General features: G+C 34.3%; 1 protein-coding gene and 2 non-coding genes across 4 annotated transcripts; 1 reads left to right on the top strand and 2 right to left on the bottom strand.

Moving 5' to 3' along the window:
- The first annotated feature begins 1,530 nt into the window (after nt 1-1,530).
- Nucleotides 1,531-9,628, top strand: LOC127257056 (protein ESSENTIAL FOR POTEXVIRUS ACCUMULATION 1-like). 2 transcript variants are annotated; one of them, XM_051283329.1, is made up of 10 exons: nt 1,531-1,679; nt 2,519-2,607; nt 2,771-3,673; nt 3,751-3,874; nt 3,985-4,119; nt 4,394-5,152; nt 5,281-7,876; nt 8,365-8,558; nt 8,650-8,709; nt 8,932-9,628. In XM_051283329.1, exons 1-10 carry the CDS (start codon nt 1,631-1,633, stop codon nt 9,294-9,296), a joined length of 5,274 nt encoding a protein of 1,757 aa, XP_051139286.1. In that variant the 5' UTR covers nt 1,531-1,630; the 3' UTR covers nt 9,297-9,628. The 2 variants fall into 2 exon arrangements, with proteins under 2 accessions (XP_051139286.1, XP_051139287.1); XM_051283330.1 differs by lacking the exon at nt 2,519-2,607 and having other exon boundaries at nt 1,558-1,679.
- Nucleotides 9,629-14,798: 5,170 nt separating this feature from the next.
- On the bottom strand, nt 14,799-14,878 carry LOC127257565 (small nucleolar RNA Z155). The gene has a single exon (XR_007840014.1). It is a non-coding gene; the product is annotated as a small nucleolar RNA Z155 (small nucleolar RNA).
- Nucleotides 14,879-14,979: 101 nt separating this feature from the next.
- On the bottom strand, nt 14,980-15,072 carry LOC127257571 (small nucleolar RNA R41). The gene has a single exon (XR_007840019.1). It is a non-coding gene; the product is annotated as a small nucleolar RNA R41 (small nucleolar RNA).
- Between the last annotated feature and the right edge of the window lie 288 nt (nt 15,073-15,360).

Here is a 15,360-nt window from a genome sequence, read left to right as displayed (position 1 = left end):
TTTGTAATATTGAGGAAATTATAAATATATAAGAGTATTTATTAAAGTAAAAAAAAAAATACTAAAAAAATTAAACATTCGGCTGGTGTTGCCACATGAAAATTTCATCAATAATGGCGGTCCGTTTTTAGAGAATTTTTTATCGATTTGATCAAAATAACTTAGGCCGACGTAATATAATTTTGTTAGCGTCAAATTCAAGTATTCAAATTGATGGTGGATAATGTTAGTGGCGGCCCAAAAGAATGTAAGATCAATGAAAAACCGGCTCAATCGATGATATGAGAGGGTTGACGAGTGGAGTGGATATCCTTGGAGTTAATTGTCATTAACAAAGTTTTGATGAGTGCACTAAGGAGGTTTGATGATTATACATAATACAATGAGGTTAAAAAAGACATTTTGGGGTTTCTAATGAGATGTTACATGCAATTATGAAAGAGTAGTGGAGTGAAATTTTTAATGCAAAAATTAATGAGATGATTTTGGACAAAAAGAGAACAAATCCAGCGAGGAAGAAACACATCTCAATCCACAAAGTTATAGTTACGTTGAATCGATCTTGAATCAATACAATTCGTTTGCACCGTCTTTTATTTGATTATTTTTGTTTGATTTGTTTTTAAATTTATTGCATACCACCGGGGATTCGTATCGAGTTGCCCGGAAATCTACCGGTGAGAAGTTTTAGGTCGAAAATTATTTTTCAAGCAAACAGCTGGTGTGTTTACTTGTGCAATTTGATTTTAGGTATTCTTATTCCAAACTTCTATTATTTATGAAAATATCAAATTAAACACTTATTTTTTTATATATTACATTAAAATTAAATTTTATATTTAAAACATCGTATCAATATATATTTATATAACATCAAACAATTATTTTAATTCAAAATTTTACTATCCAAAACTAAAACCCAAAATCAAAATATCGAAATAAAACACATCCGTAATGAATAAATATGTTAAATGACAAAATAGATATGGAATGTGAGAATATTGAGATTTGTTTATTCAATGTTTTAATTTAGACGAAATTCTTTTGATATGTAATATACCCCTCTGCCCCATTTTGGATGGGCACAAGAATTAAGAAATAATAATATTTTTGTGGATTTAAAAATATTTTTAAAAGATTAAAAGACCTCTATTTCATATAGTTATTGTGAAAACTTGAGGATATTTTTGTAAAATATTAAAGAGTTTTTGCTAAAAATAAAAATAAGACTATTGTTTTGAGAGACGAAAATAATAAAATAAAACTATTATTTTATATCATAAAAAGTATGAAATATATTAATAATATAAAAAAATATTTTAAATTAAACAATAATAATAATATTATTATTGTTATAAGATAAAATATATATCTAGCAAACAAACCCATTATTTTTCTATATTAACTGTATATTTCTTTAATATTACAAAAACATATTTCATCTAAATTATTATTATTATTATTATTATTATTATTATTATTATTATTACTACTTCCATTAGTGTTGTTTTATATTGGCATTTGCAGTTGGGCTGCTCTCTGCGCAATTTGGCAGTCAATCAAGAAGGGTTTTCTCTTACTATAGCTCGTTCTCAAAATTTGCCGTCGCTCGCTCACACTTCCATCACTAATGGCTGACAACGCCGTACTCGATTCCCGCCCCAACCAGATCTCGAAAGGTTTATCTTCTCTCCGCCGTCGGTTATCTGTACTCAATGACGGTTTTTGTCTTTCTAAGTTAATTTTCAGTTCTTAGATAAAACCCTAGAATCGGGTGAGTTGCATTTGCAGCCTATGGGTTAAGGCTTTTGTTTGTAAATTTGAGTGCCGTATTCTTCTTGTTCTACGATTCTTGTACGTCAATGATTTTTTATTTTTTTATTTTTTTAAACGGTGGGGAGCGCTGCGGTGAACGAGAACCGTGTTAACGGTTTCAGTGCCTTAATTTGGTGTTGAAGTTGCTTATATTTGGGGATTGTCAACGATGACTTGATTGTATGCTGGGGAACTTTCTTTAGTTAAAAAATCGAAAGTAATGAAAATATTTATACGTAGATATTTACTGGAATGGGTGAGAGGCTCGTTTTTTTGAAGCCACCATATATTAGCATTTTTCTTTTGTCAATGTTTGTATGGTGTGTGTGAATTATTCACGGTTCTATTTGATGTCAATATGTTGTCTTACTATTCTATATGTATTTTAAAATAGTAATATTTTAGTCTGTAGAGACTAGAAACAATGTTTTTTCTGGGTTTTTAAATAATTGGGTTCATTGAAATCAGTTTTTGTAATTTACAGAGATTCCCATTTTTTATTTTTTTTTCAAGTTTTCTTTACCAACAACACCTTTTAATACCATTTCATTTTGTGTTGGATAGTGAAATTTGTTCAGTATAGTATGAATGATGAAATCACTGTTACACCTTTCAAACCAGCAGGACATATATTTAGCAACTTCAGTTTATTTCTGTTTCAGTTTTATGTAATTAATCCTGTCATTCTGTCTAATTTATGTAGATGTTCAAGTTCTTGACAATTCCATTCCACTTTCACCACAGTGGCTTTTACCCAAACATGGGGAGAGCAAGACTGGAGCTGTTACTGGGGTTTGTATAATGAATTTCTGTGTTGTGCTTGCTTTATGGTTTATATTGGTTTTCCCATTTCTATTGTAGTTTGCAACTTGTAGACTTGAGCTTCTGCTTTTATTAGCTAATAATCATGTTCCTATCCATCTCCTTGTTATAGTGATTCCATTTTTTTGTGCAGGAGAACTATTCCAATCCTCTGTCAGTTCATGCTGCTCAATTTGCTGGTGCAAAACCAACTGAAACTGGAGATGATTTCAGTGACCACCCCAAGAAGAAAGATGTTTTTCGTCCTTCTGTGCTGGATATGGAATCTGGTCGCCGAGACCGCTGGCGAGATGAGGAAAGGGACACTATTTCCTCCATCCGCAAAGATCGATGGAGGGAAGGAGAGAGAGAGCACAGCGATAACCGCAGGGTAGATCGCAAGGTTGATTTGTCAGGGAGGCAATCTGGAGAAGCACGCCGTGTGCCAGGAGAGCGATGGAATGATTCAGGTAACCGAGATACACATGACCTACATCGGGAGAGCAAATGGAACACGCGATGGGGACCTGATGACAAAGATACAGATGTTGCACGCGACAAGTGGGGAGACTACAACAAAAAAGATCGGGTCCTAGATAAGGGGTCTTCGCATCTTCCCAAGGATGAGAGGGATGGAGATCATTATCGCCCATGGAGACTGAACTCTTCCTATGCTAGAGGTAGAATGGATCCTGGTAACCAAACTTTGACCCCAAACAAGCAGGTCCCCGCATTTTTACATGGCCGTGGACGCGGGGAAAACCCTGCTCACGTCTTTTCCCTTGGCAGGGGAAAGGTTACTTCTGGGGTGAGTTCAGTTACCCACATGGCATCTAATTTACAATCTCTGGGATCTGCTGTGGAAAAGGGTGAAAGTGGCCATGGAGAACTCTACCCTGTAAACTATAGCCGAACAAAATTAATCGACATATACAGGGTAACTGACATGGTGAGCTATGCAAGATATTTGGAAGGCAGCTATGTTCAAGTTCCCTCACTTACACAAGAAGAGTCTATAGAACCTCTGGCCTTTTGTGAGCCAACTGCTGAAGAAGTGGTAATCTCATAGTTGACAATCTTAGAGCTTTTGATTGTCTGATTGTTCTTGAATTGATTATTTAAGTATCTTTGTAGGTTATCCTGAAGGGCATTGATGAAGGAGAAATCATTAGCAGTGGTGCTCCACAGATCAGTAAGGATGGTGGATCTGCTGGCCGAATCACAACCGACCATTTGCAGACGAGACGAAACAGGATTGGTAATATTAAACTTCTAAGTACGGCATTTCCATATTGCACAACTTCCCGAACTGTTTATATGGTTGCACATTCAGTCGATGTGTTCTTGATGTTTTAATTATCTGAGCAGGTACTAAGGATGATTTTCCTGTAACTCTTGATGAATCTAAACATGGTCTAGACAGCGCTGAAGGTTTGCTGAATTATTCAGAAGGTCTGTCCCATGAAAAGAGGGCCTTTTCTGATCAAAAGTTGAATTCTGAAGGTGAATTTCATTACTTGGTTTCAATTTTTGGTGACACATGATAACTAGGTTCACTATGGAAATTGAGCCAACATCTTAAACTAACATATCGTTTATGAGTCATTGTTAGAAAATGTTTGCTTTGACATAGAATAACATGGTAAGTTTGTATAACATTCAGAAAAATTGTGATTCATATGGAGAATTTAGGAGCTCTGCTGTCTTCCATTCTTAGTTAACTTGTTTGCTTTGTATTTTTTTTTTTATGCTTAAACAATGTGCTCCCTATGTTCAGGTTTAATGGAGGATTATGGTATTCATCAGAAAGAAAGTGATATTTCCACTGCTAAGGAATTAAGATCACCAGGAAGCTCCTCAATTCTTCATGGGGGTTCATGGAGATCTTCGTCTTTTGTGGAACGCCCTCGTCCAACTTCTGATCGGAGGGAGGTACCTGCTGATATTCAGAAAGATTTTAACAATGTTTGGGATTCCAGCATGATGGCTTCACCCAACACCAAAAATGGAGGACCTAAGTGGCAGGTGGGTGATGATCCAGTAATAAGAAGACAACCTCCTCTGATGTTTGACAGGGAGCCAGAACCACATAAGATTTCCCAACCATCTCCTGAAGACCTAGTTCTTTACTATAAAGATCCGCAAGGTGAAATTCAAGGCCCTTTTAGTGGGAGTGATATCATTTCATGGTTCGAGTCTGGATATTTTGGCCTGGAATTGCAAGTTCGTTTGGGTGGTGCACCACCCAGCTCACCTTTTTCTTTACTTGGAGATGTGATGCCTCATTTGCGAGCCAAGGCTAGGCCTCCACCTGGATTTAGTATGACCAAGATAAATGAACCCCAAGATATCTCTAATAGATTAAACTACAGTGGTTTGGGGGGGCTCAATACATTTTTAGGTGATGCTGATGTTACAAAAAATGATCAAAGGTACACACAGGGTTCCGCAACAGAGGCAGAAAACAGGTTTTTGGAGTCACTGATGACAGGAAAAATGAGTGGTGGCTCCCTCGAGAAGTTTGCTCTTTCAGAGGGTATGCCTCTTCCTTTTAAATGTATCGTGGAAAATATTAGCTAGCTTGTTATTTGCTTTTTCCGGGTCTGCTTTGTGCATTTGTGATAGTATTGGTCTATTTAATCTGAGTATACTGTTGATTTGCAGCTATGCAAAGTCAGTGTGGAAATAACACCTTTGCACAGCAACCTCCTCTGGTATGCAACAGTGGAGATGAGCGGTATGCATTGGCCAAAATGTTGGCGCTGGAAAGGCAGAGATCACTGCCAAATCCATACACACTCTGGCCTGGAAGAGATGTTGCAACGGCAGATATGAAGGATACACCAGTTGCTCACTCGAAGCTACTACAGTGTGTCACAGACAATTCTTCCACACTGCATCACTCTCAGAATATTGAATCCATGCACATGTTTCCAGGCTCATCTGATCGCCCCTTGACTGCCAACAATGCAGCTAGTTGGTTGAATTTTCCTGCCGGTGGTTTGAATCCGCTTCAGGATAAGCTGGACATTCATTACCATCAGAATTTTCCTCCACAGTCTGCATATGGGATACAACAGGAGAGACTACCTCCACATACTACACCCTCAGCTAATTTATTAAATCCACCTCTTGATCCTTCCAAGATGCTGACACAAGAAAATCTTCTTGGTTCTGGTATGTCTGATGATCCTCGACTACTTAGTTTGTTGCAACAGCAGTATTTGCTGCAGTTGCAACAGCAATCACATACCTCTGTGGCATCGCAGCATTTGCCAATTTTGGATCAAATGCTGTTGCTTAAGCAACAACAGAAGCAGGAAGAGCAGCAGCAGTTAATGCGCCAGCAGCAGCAGTTACTTTCTCAAGTGCTCTCTGAGCGTGAACAGATCCAACGACTGGGTGAGGCACCCTTTGCACAATTGCAGGCAGGTGGTTTTATGGCTGGAAATGCTAATGCTGATCACATCCATATACAACAACCACAAGAGTTATTTCAGATTGCTTCGCAGTCATTAGCTTCCAATGTAAGTGTAAACACTCCAGATTTTGCTTTAGCTTCGGGTGTTGCTCAAGATATTAGCCTCAGGATTGGCTCGGACACTTCGATGCATCTGCCACAGCAAAATTTTGTAAATAATGTGAAGGAGAATAACTGGGATGCATCACTTTTGGGACATGTTGAGCAGCACAAGGGTTCCAGTTCGATGGATGTTACAGATTTGTTTCAGATGCCAGAGAAGAAAATTGAACACACATCAGAGCCTATACCAAACATCAATGATTCTGCTAGAGTTTTGAACTCTGACATTGAGCATTTGGCAGAATCAATTTCTCAGCAGCATATAGAATTCAGTCATGCCGAGGAGGGATCCCATCGGGGTGGAAATGAATTGATGGAGACTCCTGTTGGAGCAGTTGAAGAACAAGATGCCCAAAAACATCAAATTTGTGATTCCTCTCCTGGAAACATAGCAAAAATTCGTGAAACTGGGGAAATAAAAAAGGCACCTGAGAAGAAGTCAAAGAAGCAGAAATCTACAAAGGCCTCTACTGATGCAGGCAAGGGTATCTCTAAGGCACAACAGTTAAAGCTCACAGAAGTTGATGAAACAACATCCAGTAGTGCAAAATCTGAGACAAATCTTGCCCAAGAAAACTCGTCTGTGGCATCTGGAACAAAAAAAGAGAAAAAGAAGGGCAACAAAGTTTCTGATAATGGTGATCTTCTAACTAATCAAATCACATTGCCTGCTGTTGATCATTCAGATGGTGTCATGGCAGCTGAGACCAAGCTGCAGACTGGACCAGATGCGCATGCTTCTCCGTTGAACATAGAAGCACAAACTGGACAGCGGGCATGGAAAGCTGCTCCTGGATTCAAGCCAAAGTCATTACTGGAGATACAACAGGAAGAACAGAGAAGAGTACAAAAGGTGACTGCAGTTTCTGAGATACCAACTACATTGAGTCACACAAGTACATCCACTCCTTGGGCTGGTGTAGTCTCGAAAGCAGATCCCAAGACGCTCACTGAAATTCCACAGGATGCCTCCAGCAAAGAACAAAATGTTGCCAAGTCAGACAGTTCCTCAACTGCGCAGATCAAGAAGAGCCAAGAAGATTCATTTTGGGATAGTAGTGTTTCTCATTTACATGAAAAAGAGAAGGAAATATTTGAAAGTGCATATGGGGTACCCTTAACCTCAAATATGAGTTCCCAAACTGATTCTTTTAATGATGGTGACTTTATTGATGCTAAAGAAATCCGGAAGAGCTATAAAAAGTCTAAAGCTAAAAATGCAGGGGCTAAGGTTGCTACTGTAGCTCCAGTTGATGTGTCAATTGGATCTAGTCCCGTTGATAAGGGTAAAAGTACTCGCCAGACGCAGCAACAAAAGGATTTGTTACCTGCGGTTCCGTCTGGTCCTTCATTGGGAGATTTTGTTCTTTGGAAGGGGGAGCAGCCTGCAAGTCCTCCTGCCCCTGCATGGTCCACAGATTCTGGAAAACCTCAAAAGCCAATGTCATTGAGGGAGATCCTCAAAGAACAAGAAAAGAGAGAAATCCCAAACCCTCCTATTCAAAAACCTGCTACAACTCAACCTGCTAGAGTAAACGCTCCTTCATGGTCCTCATCTCCTGCAAAGGCTGCTACTCCCGTGCCAATCAACTCACAAGCTGCTTCGTACACAAAGCAAAAAGTTGACGACGACCTTTTCTGGGGCCCATTAGAGCAATCAAGGGCAGAAGAGAATCTGTATGAATCCATTTTCATTTACAATCTACTGTTTCTTATCTATCCTCCGTGCATTTGGTTTTGTATTTTACATTCGATTGAAAATTTCAAATCTACTTACTACTATTCAGTAATATGGGATAGGCTTCCATATTTCTACTGTTATTGCCAGTTATTACTAAGCTTTAGTTTGTTAGCGTAAGAAATAAGATTCTGGGTAGGCTTGGAAGTTGCTCTTTGAATTAGTAGTTTTTCCTTTTCTGTAGATTTGGGTAACTAGACAACTTAGCGTTTGTGGGTGAATAATATACCGTAGTTTCTGCATCCAGACTTCCAGTTGCTACTACTATGGCCCTCTGGATTCAATTACTTTTTCTGGATGCTATGGGAACTGATAATTGTTATGTTTTGTATTTTATTCAATTCTTATATTGTGTAGGGGTATAGTGCAAGGTTATTTTCAGAAGGAAATCTTGTGTTGTGTATAAGATGCTTCTGTGTGCCTGCAGGTCTGAATTTCCTCAGCTTGGTAACCAGGGCAGCTGGGGAAGCAAAAGTACCCCAGTCAAAGGAACTCTTGGAGGGTCGTTGAACCGACAGAAGTCTACTGGTGGCAAATCCAGTAATTACTTACCTTCCAATCCGTCTTCCCAAGCTCATTCATCTGTGAAAGGGAAAAAAGTTGATTCAACCAAAAATTCAGGTAACTGTTTTGGAGTCAATGATCGTTTGTGCACAAGTTAAAAACCAAGAGCTGATGAACATTAACATCCTTTTCGGTGTTGATATTGCAGAGGCTATGGACTTCAGGGAATGGTGTGAGAGCGAATCCATAAGGCTACTTGGTTCAAAAGGTACAAACTGAATCTGCGTTTTATTTTTTTATTTTTTCCTGAAAGTAACACTATTGTCAAGATCACGATTCACAATGAGCTTTCACAGAATTATTTGCTGCAATTAAATTCTTGTGTTTGGTATCTGGATTCAGTCGAGCCTTATCATTAAAGTGTGTAAATCTTGTATATGCCCATGCTCAGAGTTTGCACTGATCATCATACACACAATCTTCTTTGTAGATACAAGCATCTTAGAGTATTGTTTAAAGATACCAAAATCAGAGGCTGAAACTCTTCTAGTAGAGAATCTTGGTTCCCTCGACGCCAACCGTGAGTTCATAGACAAGTTCCTGAACTATCGAGACTTTCTACCTGCTGACATCCTTGAAATAGCCTTCAAGAATCCCAGTGACCGAAAGCCCACTGTTTCGGCAGCAGGAGATAACAATGCAAATGAGCAGGGTACATTGGGTGCAATCGATGGTGCAACAAAAGGAGGAAAAAAGAAGGGAAAGAAAGGGAAGAAAGTGAGCCCATCTGTCTTGGGATTTAATGTGGTCAGCAATAGGATCATGATGGGAGAGATCCACACAGTCGACGAGTAATAGGACATTGTAAATACACACATGATCCGACCCAGGTATGTCTGTAAATGAGTTTTGATTGCAGTAGGTAATGGTACATGCTTGCTCTACCAATTTTGTTATGTTGTTCATAATTTATTGTAGTGTAGTTACTAGTACTAGTCTAGAGTTGAGGTTTGTTTTGTTTTGTTTTCTTGGCCCTTTGGATCCTCGATGGGTTTTTTTTTCCTCAAATCAGGATTCAATGTTTTCTTAGAGTTGAAGTCAGTGGAAATTGCTGAGTATTCTTGTGATATTTGGAATTATTACAAGTTGTCAAGCAATTTGGGAATTTGATATAATAGGATTGTTAAGATTATGAACTGTAATTTAGGATTGTGTTTTTGGGGGTATTTTGTTGTTTGATGAGTTTTTTTGTTGACACTGTAATCTGAATGGAAAAGTATTTTGAAATTTTGGGTTGGTTGGGGTGGGTGGGAGGGGTATGTACACGTTTAATCTATCAATTTTTTATTTTTTTTTCTCTTTATTTATTTTTTGTATATTTTTATTTTATATAATAATAATATATTTGTTAAAATTCACATTTAACTCAAATGAGAATAGATTTGGAAATAATATTTGATGGATGATGTAAGTTGGTGTTGGATAATAGAAGGTAATATTTTAAGTAAAACAAATATTTGAAAAATAGAACTGCTAGACCAATAGTTTTAAAATTTAAATTCAATAATAACTCAAAAGTTAGAATATAAATCAACTTTTGCAGAGGTTTTATATTCAATCATATAAAAAAAATGGAGGAAAAAAAGAAAAACAAAAGGAAAGAAAAAAAGGAAAGAAAGCTATTTAAATACTTTTCTTTATGTAGAATTTGATTTCAATTTTTATTCTTATTATATAAACATTATAATTCAGTATAAAAATACATTATAATTTTACTTTATTTATTTTTTAGATTTGTTAATATATATTTTAACATTTTTGCTTCTTATAGTTTTCACAAAACAAACACACCCTAGTAAATCATAATATATATAGATATTAATAAAATTTAACATTCATTCAACATCTTTTAATTGCATACAAAGACAAATAATACATCTATTCATCAATGTTTGGTAAATAATCTAGAATATTTAATAGTCTTAGACATATGGATACAAACAAAATACTATTATTATTTATCGAGTAATATTTGTTGGAAAGTGTGGGTATAGCGAGAATAAACGTGAAACCGAGTCGAGAATGAAATACGCCTCGATAGTGCCTCTGGTGGATGACATTCTAACCCAAAGATAAAACGGTTTCCATCTTCAATGAGAGTGACACCTCTAATCATTGGAGTTCCGACGTAAAAAAACGAGAGAAAAACTGAGTTGGAAAGGCTGCCGAAAAGCTAAAAGAGAGGAGAGTAGGACGAGAGGATTATTTGTTGTTGGTGATTCGAATGAGGGATAGACCTTTATATAGGCGCCTCTACTCCGCCAAAATGGCAGGGGATTAATTACTATCATAATTATCGATATAATTAATTATAATTCAAACCTTCCGTTTGAAGCAGTCGTAATTGATTCTAATTACAAACCTTCCGTTTGTGACGATCGTAATTTATTTGAAACGATTGTAATTTATTCTAATTTCAAACCTTCCGTTTGAGATTATAATAAATTTGTCCAACGGATAATATTTTATCCAAATAATATTGCGACTTAGGCCATATAGCCGGGTTTAATTTGGGGTTGCACAATTTGGTTTGTGTCGAAACAGGCAAAATAGCCAAAATATCAACCAAATCTCGTACACAATAAATAAATAATATTTATTTATTTCTTCTAAATTAATTATTAATTTGGTACATCGGCCTGTCGCATTTTCACTCACAAAATAATCGATTGCAAAATAACCGATTATTCAACAATATTTATAAATATCCTCACACTTTTTATGAAATAACTCCTAATATTTAGAGAACAATATGAATATAAATATAAACAATGTATAATTCAATTTTAATTAACAATTTATGAAAATATATATAATTATAACATTAGTTTAACCATTCAAATATATGTGAGACAAATATTGTATATAAAAATAAACAACATATAATTTATATTTAATTAACATTTTATAAAAATACATCTATCATACTTATAACATTGGGTTAAAACTCATATATATATATATATATATTAAACTCATGGTACTTGGCCATCGTAATTTATAATTATTCTCAATAATTTACCCTAGAAGAAATATTAAATACTCCTTCCGTCCTATATTTATATTTCAATTTGCTTTTTAAACATAGGTTTAGAAATATTAGTATTATATTGAGATAAAGTAGAAATAAAGGTAAAAATATTAAATTAACCCTATTAGTATTGTATGATACAAAGGTAATGACATTTGTGTAATATATTGTAAATTAAAAGGATATTTGTAATGTTAAGTAAATAGTACCATTACTAAAAAAAGAAAATAGATACTTTGTTATGGGACGGACCAAAATGGAAAAATAGATAGATTATTAAAGGGCGAACGAAACATGTTAATAAGAAGGTATGAAATATATTAAAAGTTGTAGCTTCCCAAACTTGGAAAAAGTGTCTAATGACATCACTAATCACTATAAACTTCCCTCAAAATGATCTTGGATTTATACCTAAACTAATTACTATACATATATGACATGGGAATGCTTAATGGGTTATTTTTTAAACATATATTGAAATTAAAAGATTATTATTTTGTTTGGTTGTGGTTTAAAATTGATTTGAAATAAAATACTATTGATTTGAATTTTTGTTTAAACAGTATTTTGATGTGATATTTTGGAGAAAAAAATTAGTATATTGTCATTAAAAAATTATGATAATGTTGATTTTGAGTTAAAATGTTTAAAGAACGAACCATGTTTACAATAAAGTATTGCATGAGTAGTCAACATAATTTTGTTTTGAATATTGAAATATTTGGAATATATTTAATTGTGTTTTCCATCATATTTTTATACTATACAATCTATAGAAAAATATATTGTATATTAACAAATAATATTACATCGAATACATATTTTTTATTCAAGAAATTTTAAATCCAAAATACGCTAAAATTTCGAAAACACACCCTAAAATAGCCTTGACGTTTTGCAAAATTGTGAAAGTGTTTTATTTATTTCTATATTTTTACTATGCAATTTTTAGAATTTTCTATTAATATATATATATTAAACATCGAATTTTATTTGAATTTAAAATATTAAAATAGATATAAATCAAACATGCCCCAAAAAACTATTTAATTTAATTTTATAAAAAAAAATATATATTATATCTAAGATTCATTTTTATATAAAATATCACAATGATAGTTCTACTATGTATGTAAACAAAGTGACTAAAAAAACTCACCCGAATATTGAAATATTAGATTACATATTGAATAATATTTTTGAGATTTTTTTGTATACCTTTGACATAAATAACATATATATATATATATATTAATGTTAGTGACTTTATAACATATTTTAATTAGCTAGCCCAACACTCCACCGCAATTGGTGAATGTTTTTGTCATTCGAATAATCCCATAAAATTAAATGTTAAATTTTAAAATGATAAAATATTATCAAAACATTCGATATTAAAGATGTGTCTGGTTTTGATTGAAATCAAAATATGTTCTCAATAAAATAATTTTTTTTTTGTTGTTCACAAAATATCAAATTAAAATACTTCAAATAAACATTTAGGGTGTATTTATTTGTATTTGTACTTTGAATATATAGAAAGTGTTAAATAAAATCTATGCTCACTTTCTTTTTTGAATTATCATTGAAAAATATTCTCATTTTTTTTAAATAAAAAATTATTATATTTTTGAAAAAGTAACAATTATTATTCATTTTTATTAAAACATGTGCCCGTCAAATGAGCACACATTTGCATAAAGGAGGAGTAATTTAAAATAAATATATATTATAAAAAAAAAAACTATTTAATGTAAATGGAATAAAAGTTGTGAATTAAGAGATGCTTTTAGTCAACAATGAATTAATTGACTACAACCCTAAATGTGACAAATTCTTTTCCTATAAATACATGAATCACAATTCCCATTTCAACATTGAGAAAAATCAATATTTGTTCTAAAAAATATAGGCAAAAATGGAATCCAAATTGTGTGTTGTATTTGTAGCTATCATCATTTGTGCGGAATTTGGCGCCACAAATGCGCGCCATATCCCAAAATTATGTATTAGAATCATAATCGGTCGTCCGCCTCAAATCTTTTGCTCACCCCCGCCCCCACCGCCGGAAACTACTCTACCACCATCCCAACCTCCGATTGCACCACCACCACCACCTCCAATTGAGGCTCCTACACCAATTTTCCCACCATCTCCGATAGAGTCGCCTACACCAATTTTCCCACCATCTCCGATAGAGTCGCCTACACCGACGCCTAGTCTTCCTCCGGCGTTTACCCCACTTTTGCCATCATCTCCTGCACAAGCACCGACGCCAAGTAATCTTCTATCCGAATAACATACAATACTTATAAAATTATAGACTCTTTGATTACTAGTATCGCGTCAATAATGTTTTGCTATCTTGTATCGTCGATCATCGAGTAACACATTGTTGTACTTTATCTATATATCAATAATCAATCATACATATTAATTGAATTTATTCTTTTACCACCATTTCCTCTTCAACAATTCAAAAAAAATATGATTAGTAAATAATTATAAATTAAAATTTTCTTTTAAAAAGACAAATAAGATGAAACGGGACAAAAATAAAATGAGACAAAAAGAGTAATAAACTTACACTAGAACATACACATGAAACTTCACAATGGTAATATGCAAATATAAAATCATCTCAACATATGTAAATATTCAAAAACATTGGAAAAAGAAAATAACTTAGAGCTAAGGGCATATTTCTCATTAAATTGGGAAATTATCCTCCTAATGATCACAAATTGAGTTCCATTCTCAAACAACAATTTAGTTGCAGCACTACCTTCATACATGAAAATTGATTAAAATTGGCAACCACAAGCAGTACCAACAAAGCTCCATCAATACTGATCTTGTGCTACTAACAGTCTTTAGCAATGGCAGCGAGGTCTGCAAAACAAAGACAATGCATAGCTCAAGTCTTCACAAAACTTAAGATAATTTATTTTTGTAGCACAAGGCATGTGAAAAGTTGTACAATGTATTTTATATTTTTAATCAAATATTGAAAAAAAATCACAAATATTAAATTTTAGAAAAATGTAAGGGAATAACAAAAACCATATATACCCAATGAAAGGACAGTGATCCCTCAGAAAGAAATTTTCAACAATGAATATTCAGACAAGGCTGAAACATTTTGAATATCTTCACATCATAGGGGGCTCCAAATAAATTAACTTGTTATGAATATGGGGGTATATATATAAACACAAGGTTTGAATTGAAGAAAATGATAAATAAAACCACATTTTGTCAAGAACCATCGATCAGATAATTGTAGTCTGGAAGGATTTTTTGATCATCATCTAACATATCTGGGTACGCACTCATCCCTTCGATGGCTCAACAAATTTTAAATCCACAGAATTCAGCAAACCACACCATATTCAAGAAATCCAACTGAAAAGGCCACAAAAATATAGTTTACAAATTAACAATAAAAGAGGCTCAGCAGGATCCATTGGTTTCGATAATCAGATGGAGATTAAACTCCCATCAGGAAATAGGTAGTTTTCAGCATCATTGCAACATCACAATTTTGGGATGTCAAATAATGAAATCCCTAACAAGGTAGACAGAATTATGACAGATTCTAGAAGATTAGTAGCAAAGATAGATAACAAATTATAGATAAATACAATAAACACAGATTCATTTGCTCATAACTCATAATCAATAATCATAAGAAAGCTTCATTTGTTTCAAAGAGTTCATCACAGCATAAAAAAGTTAACAAATCAAAACTATGTCATGTAGCAAAACCTAATCTCAGATGCATTCCCAACAGGAATTTTGCAGACATTCAACACGGCATCAGTTTCT

This window comes from Andrographis paniculata, unplaced genomic scaffold, assembly GCF_009805555.1.
Source record: "Andrographis paniculata isolate CXL003 unplaced genomic scaffold, ASM980555v1 Contig57END, whole genome shotgun sequence".
NCBI lineage: Eukaryota > Viridiplantae > Streptophyta > Magnoliopsida > Lamiales > Acanthaceae > Andrographis > Andrographis paniculata.
The sequence above is the reverse complement of the archived record's forward strand: the minus strand, read 5'-3'. Positions and strand labels throughout refer to the sequence as shown.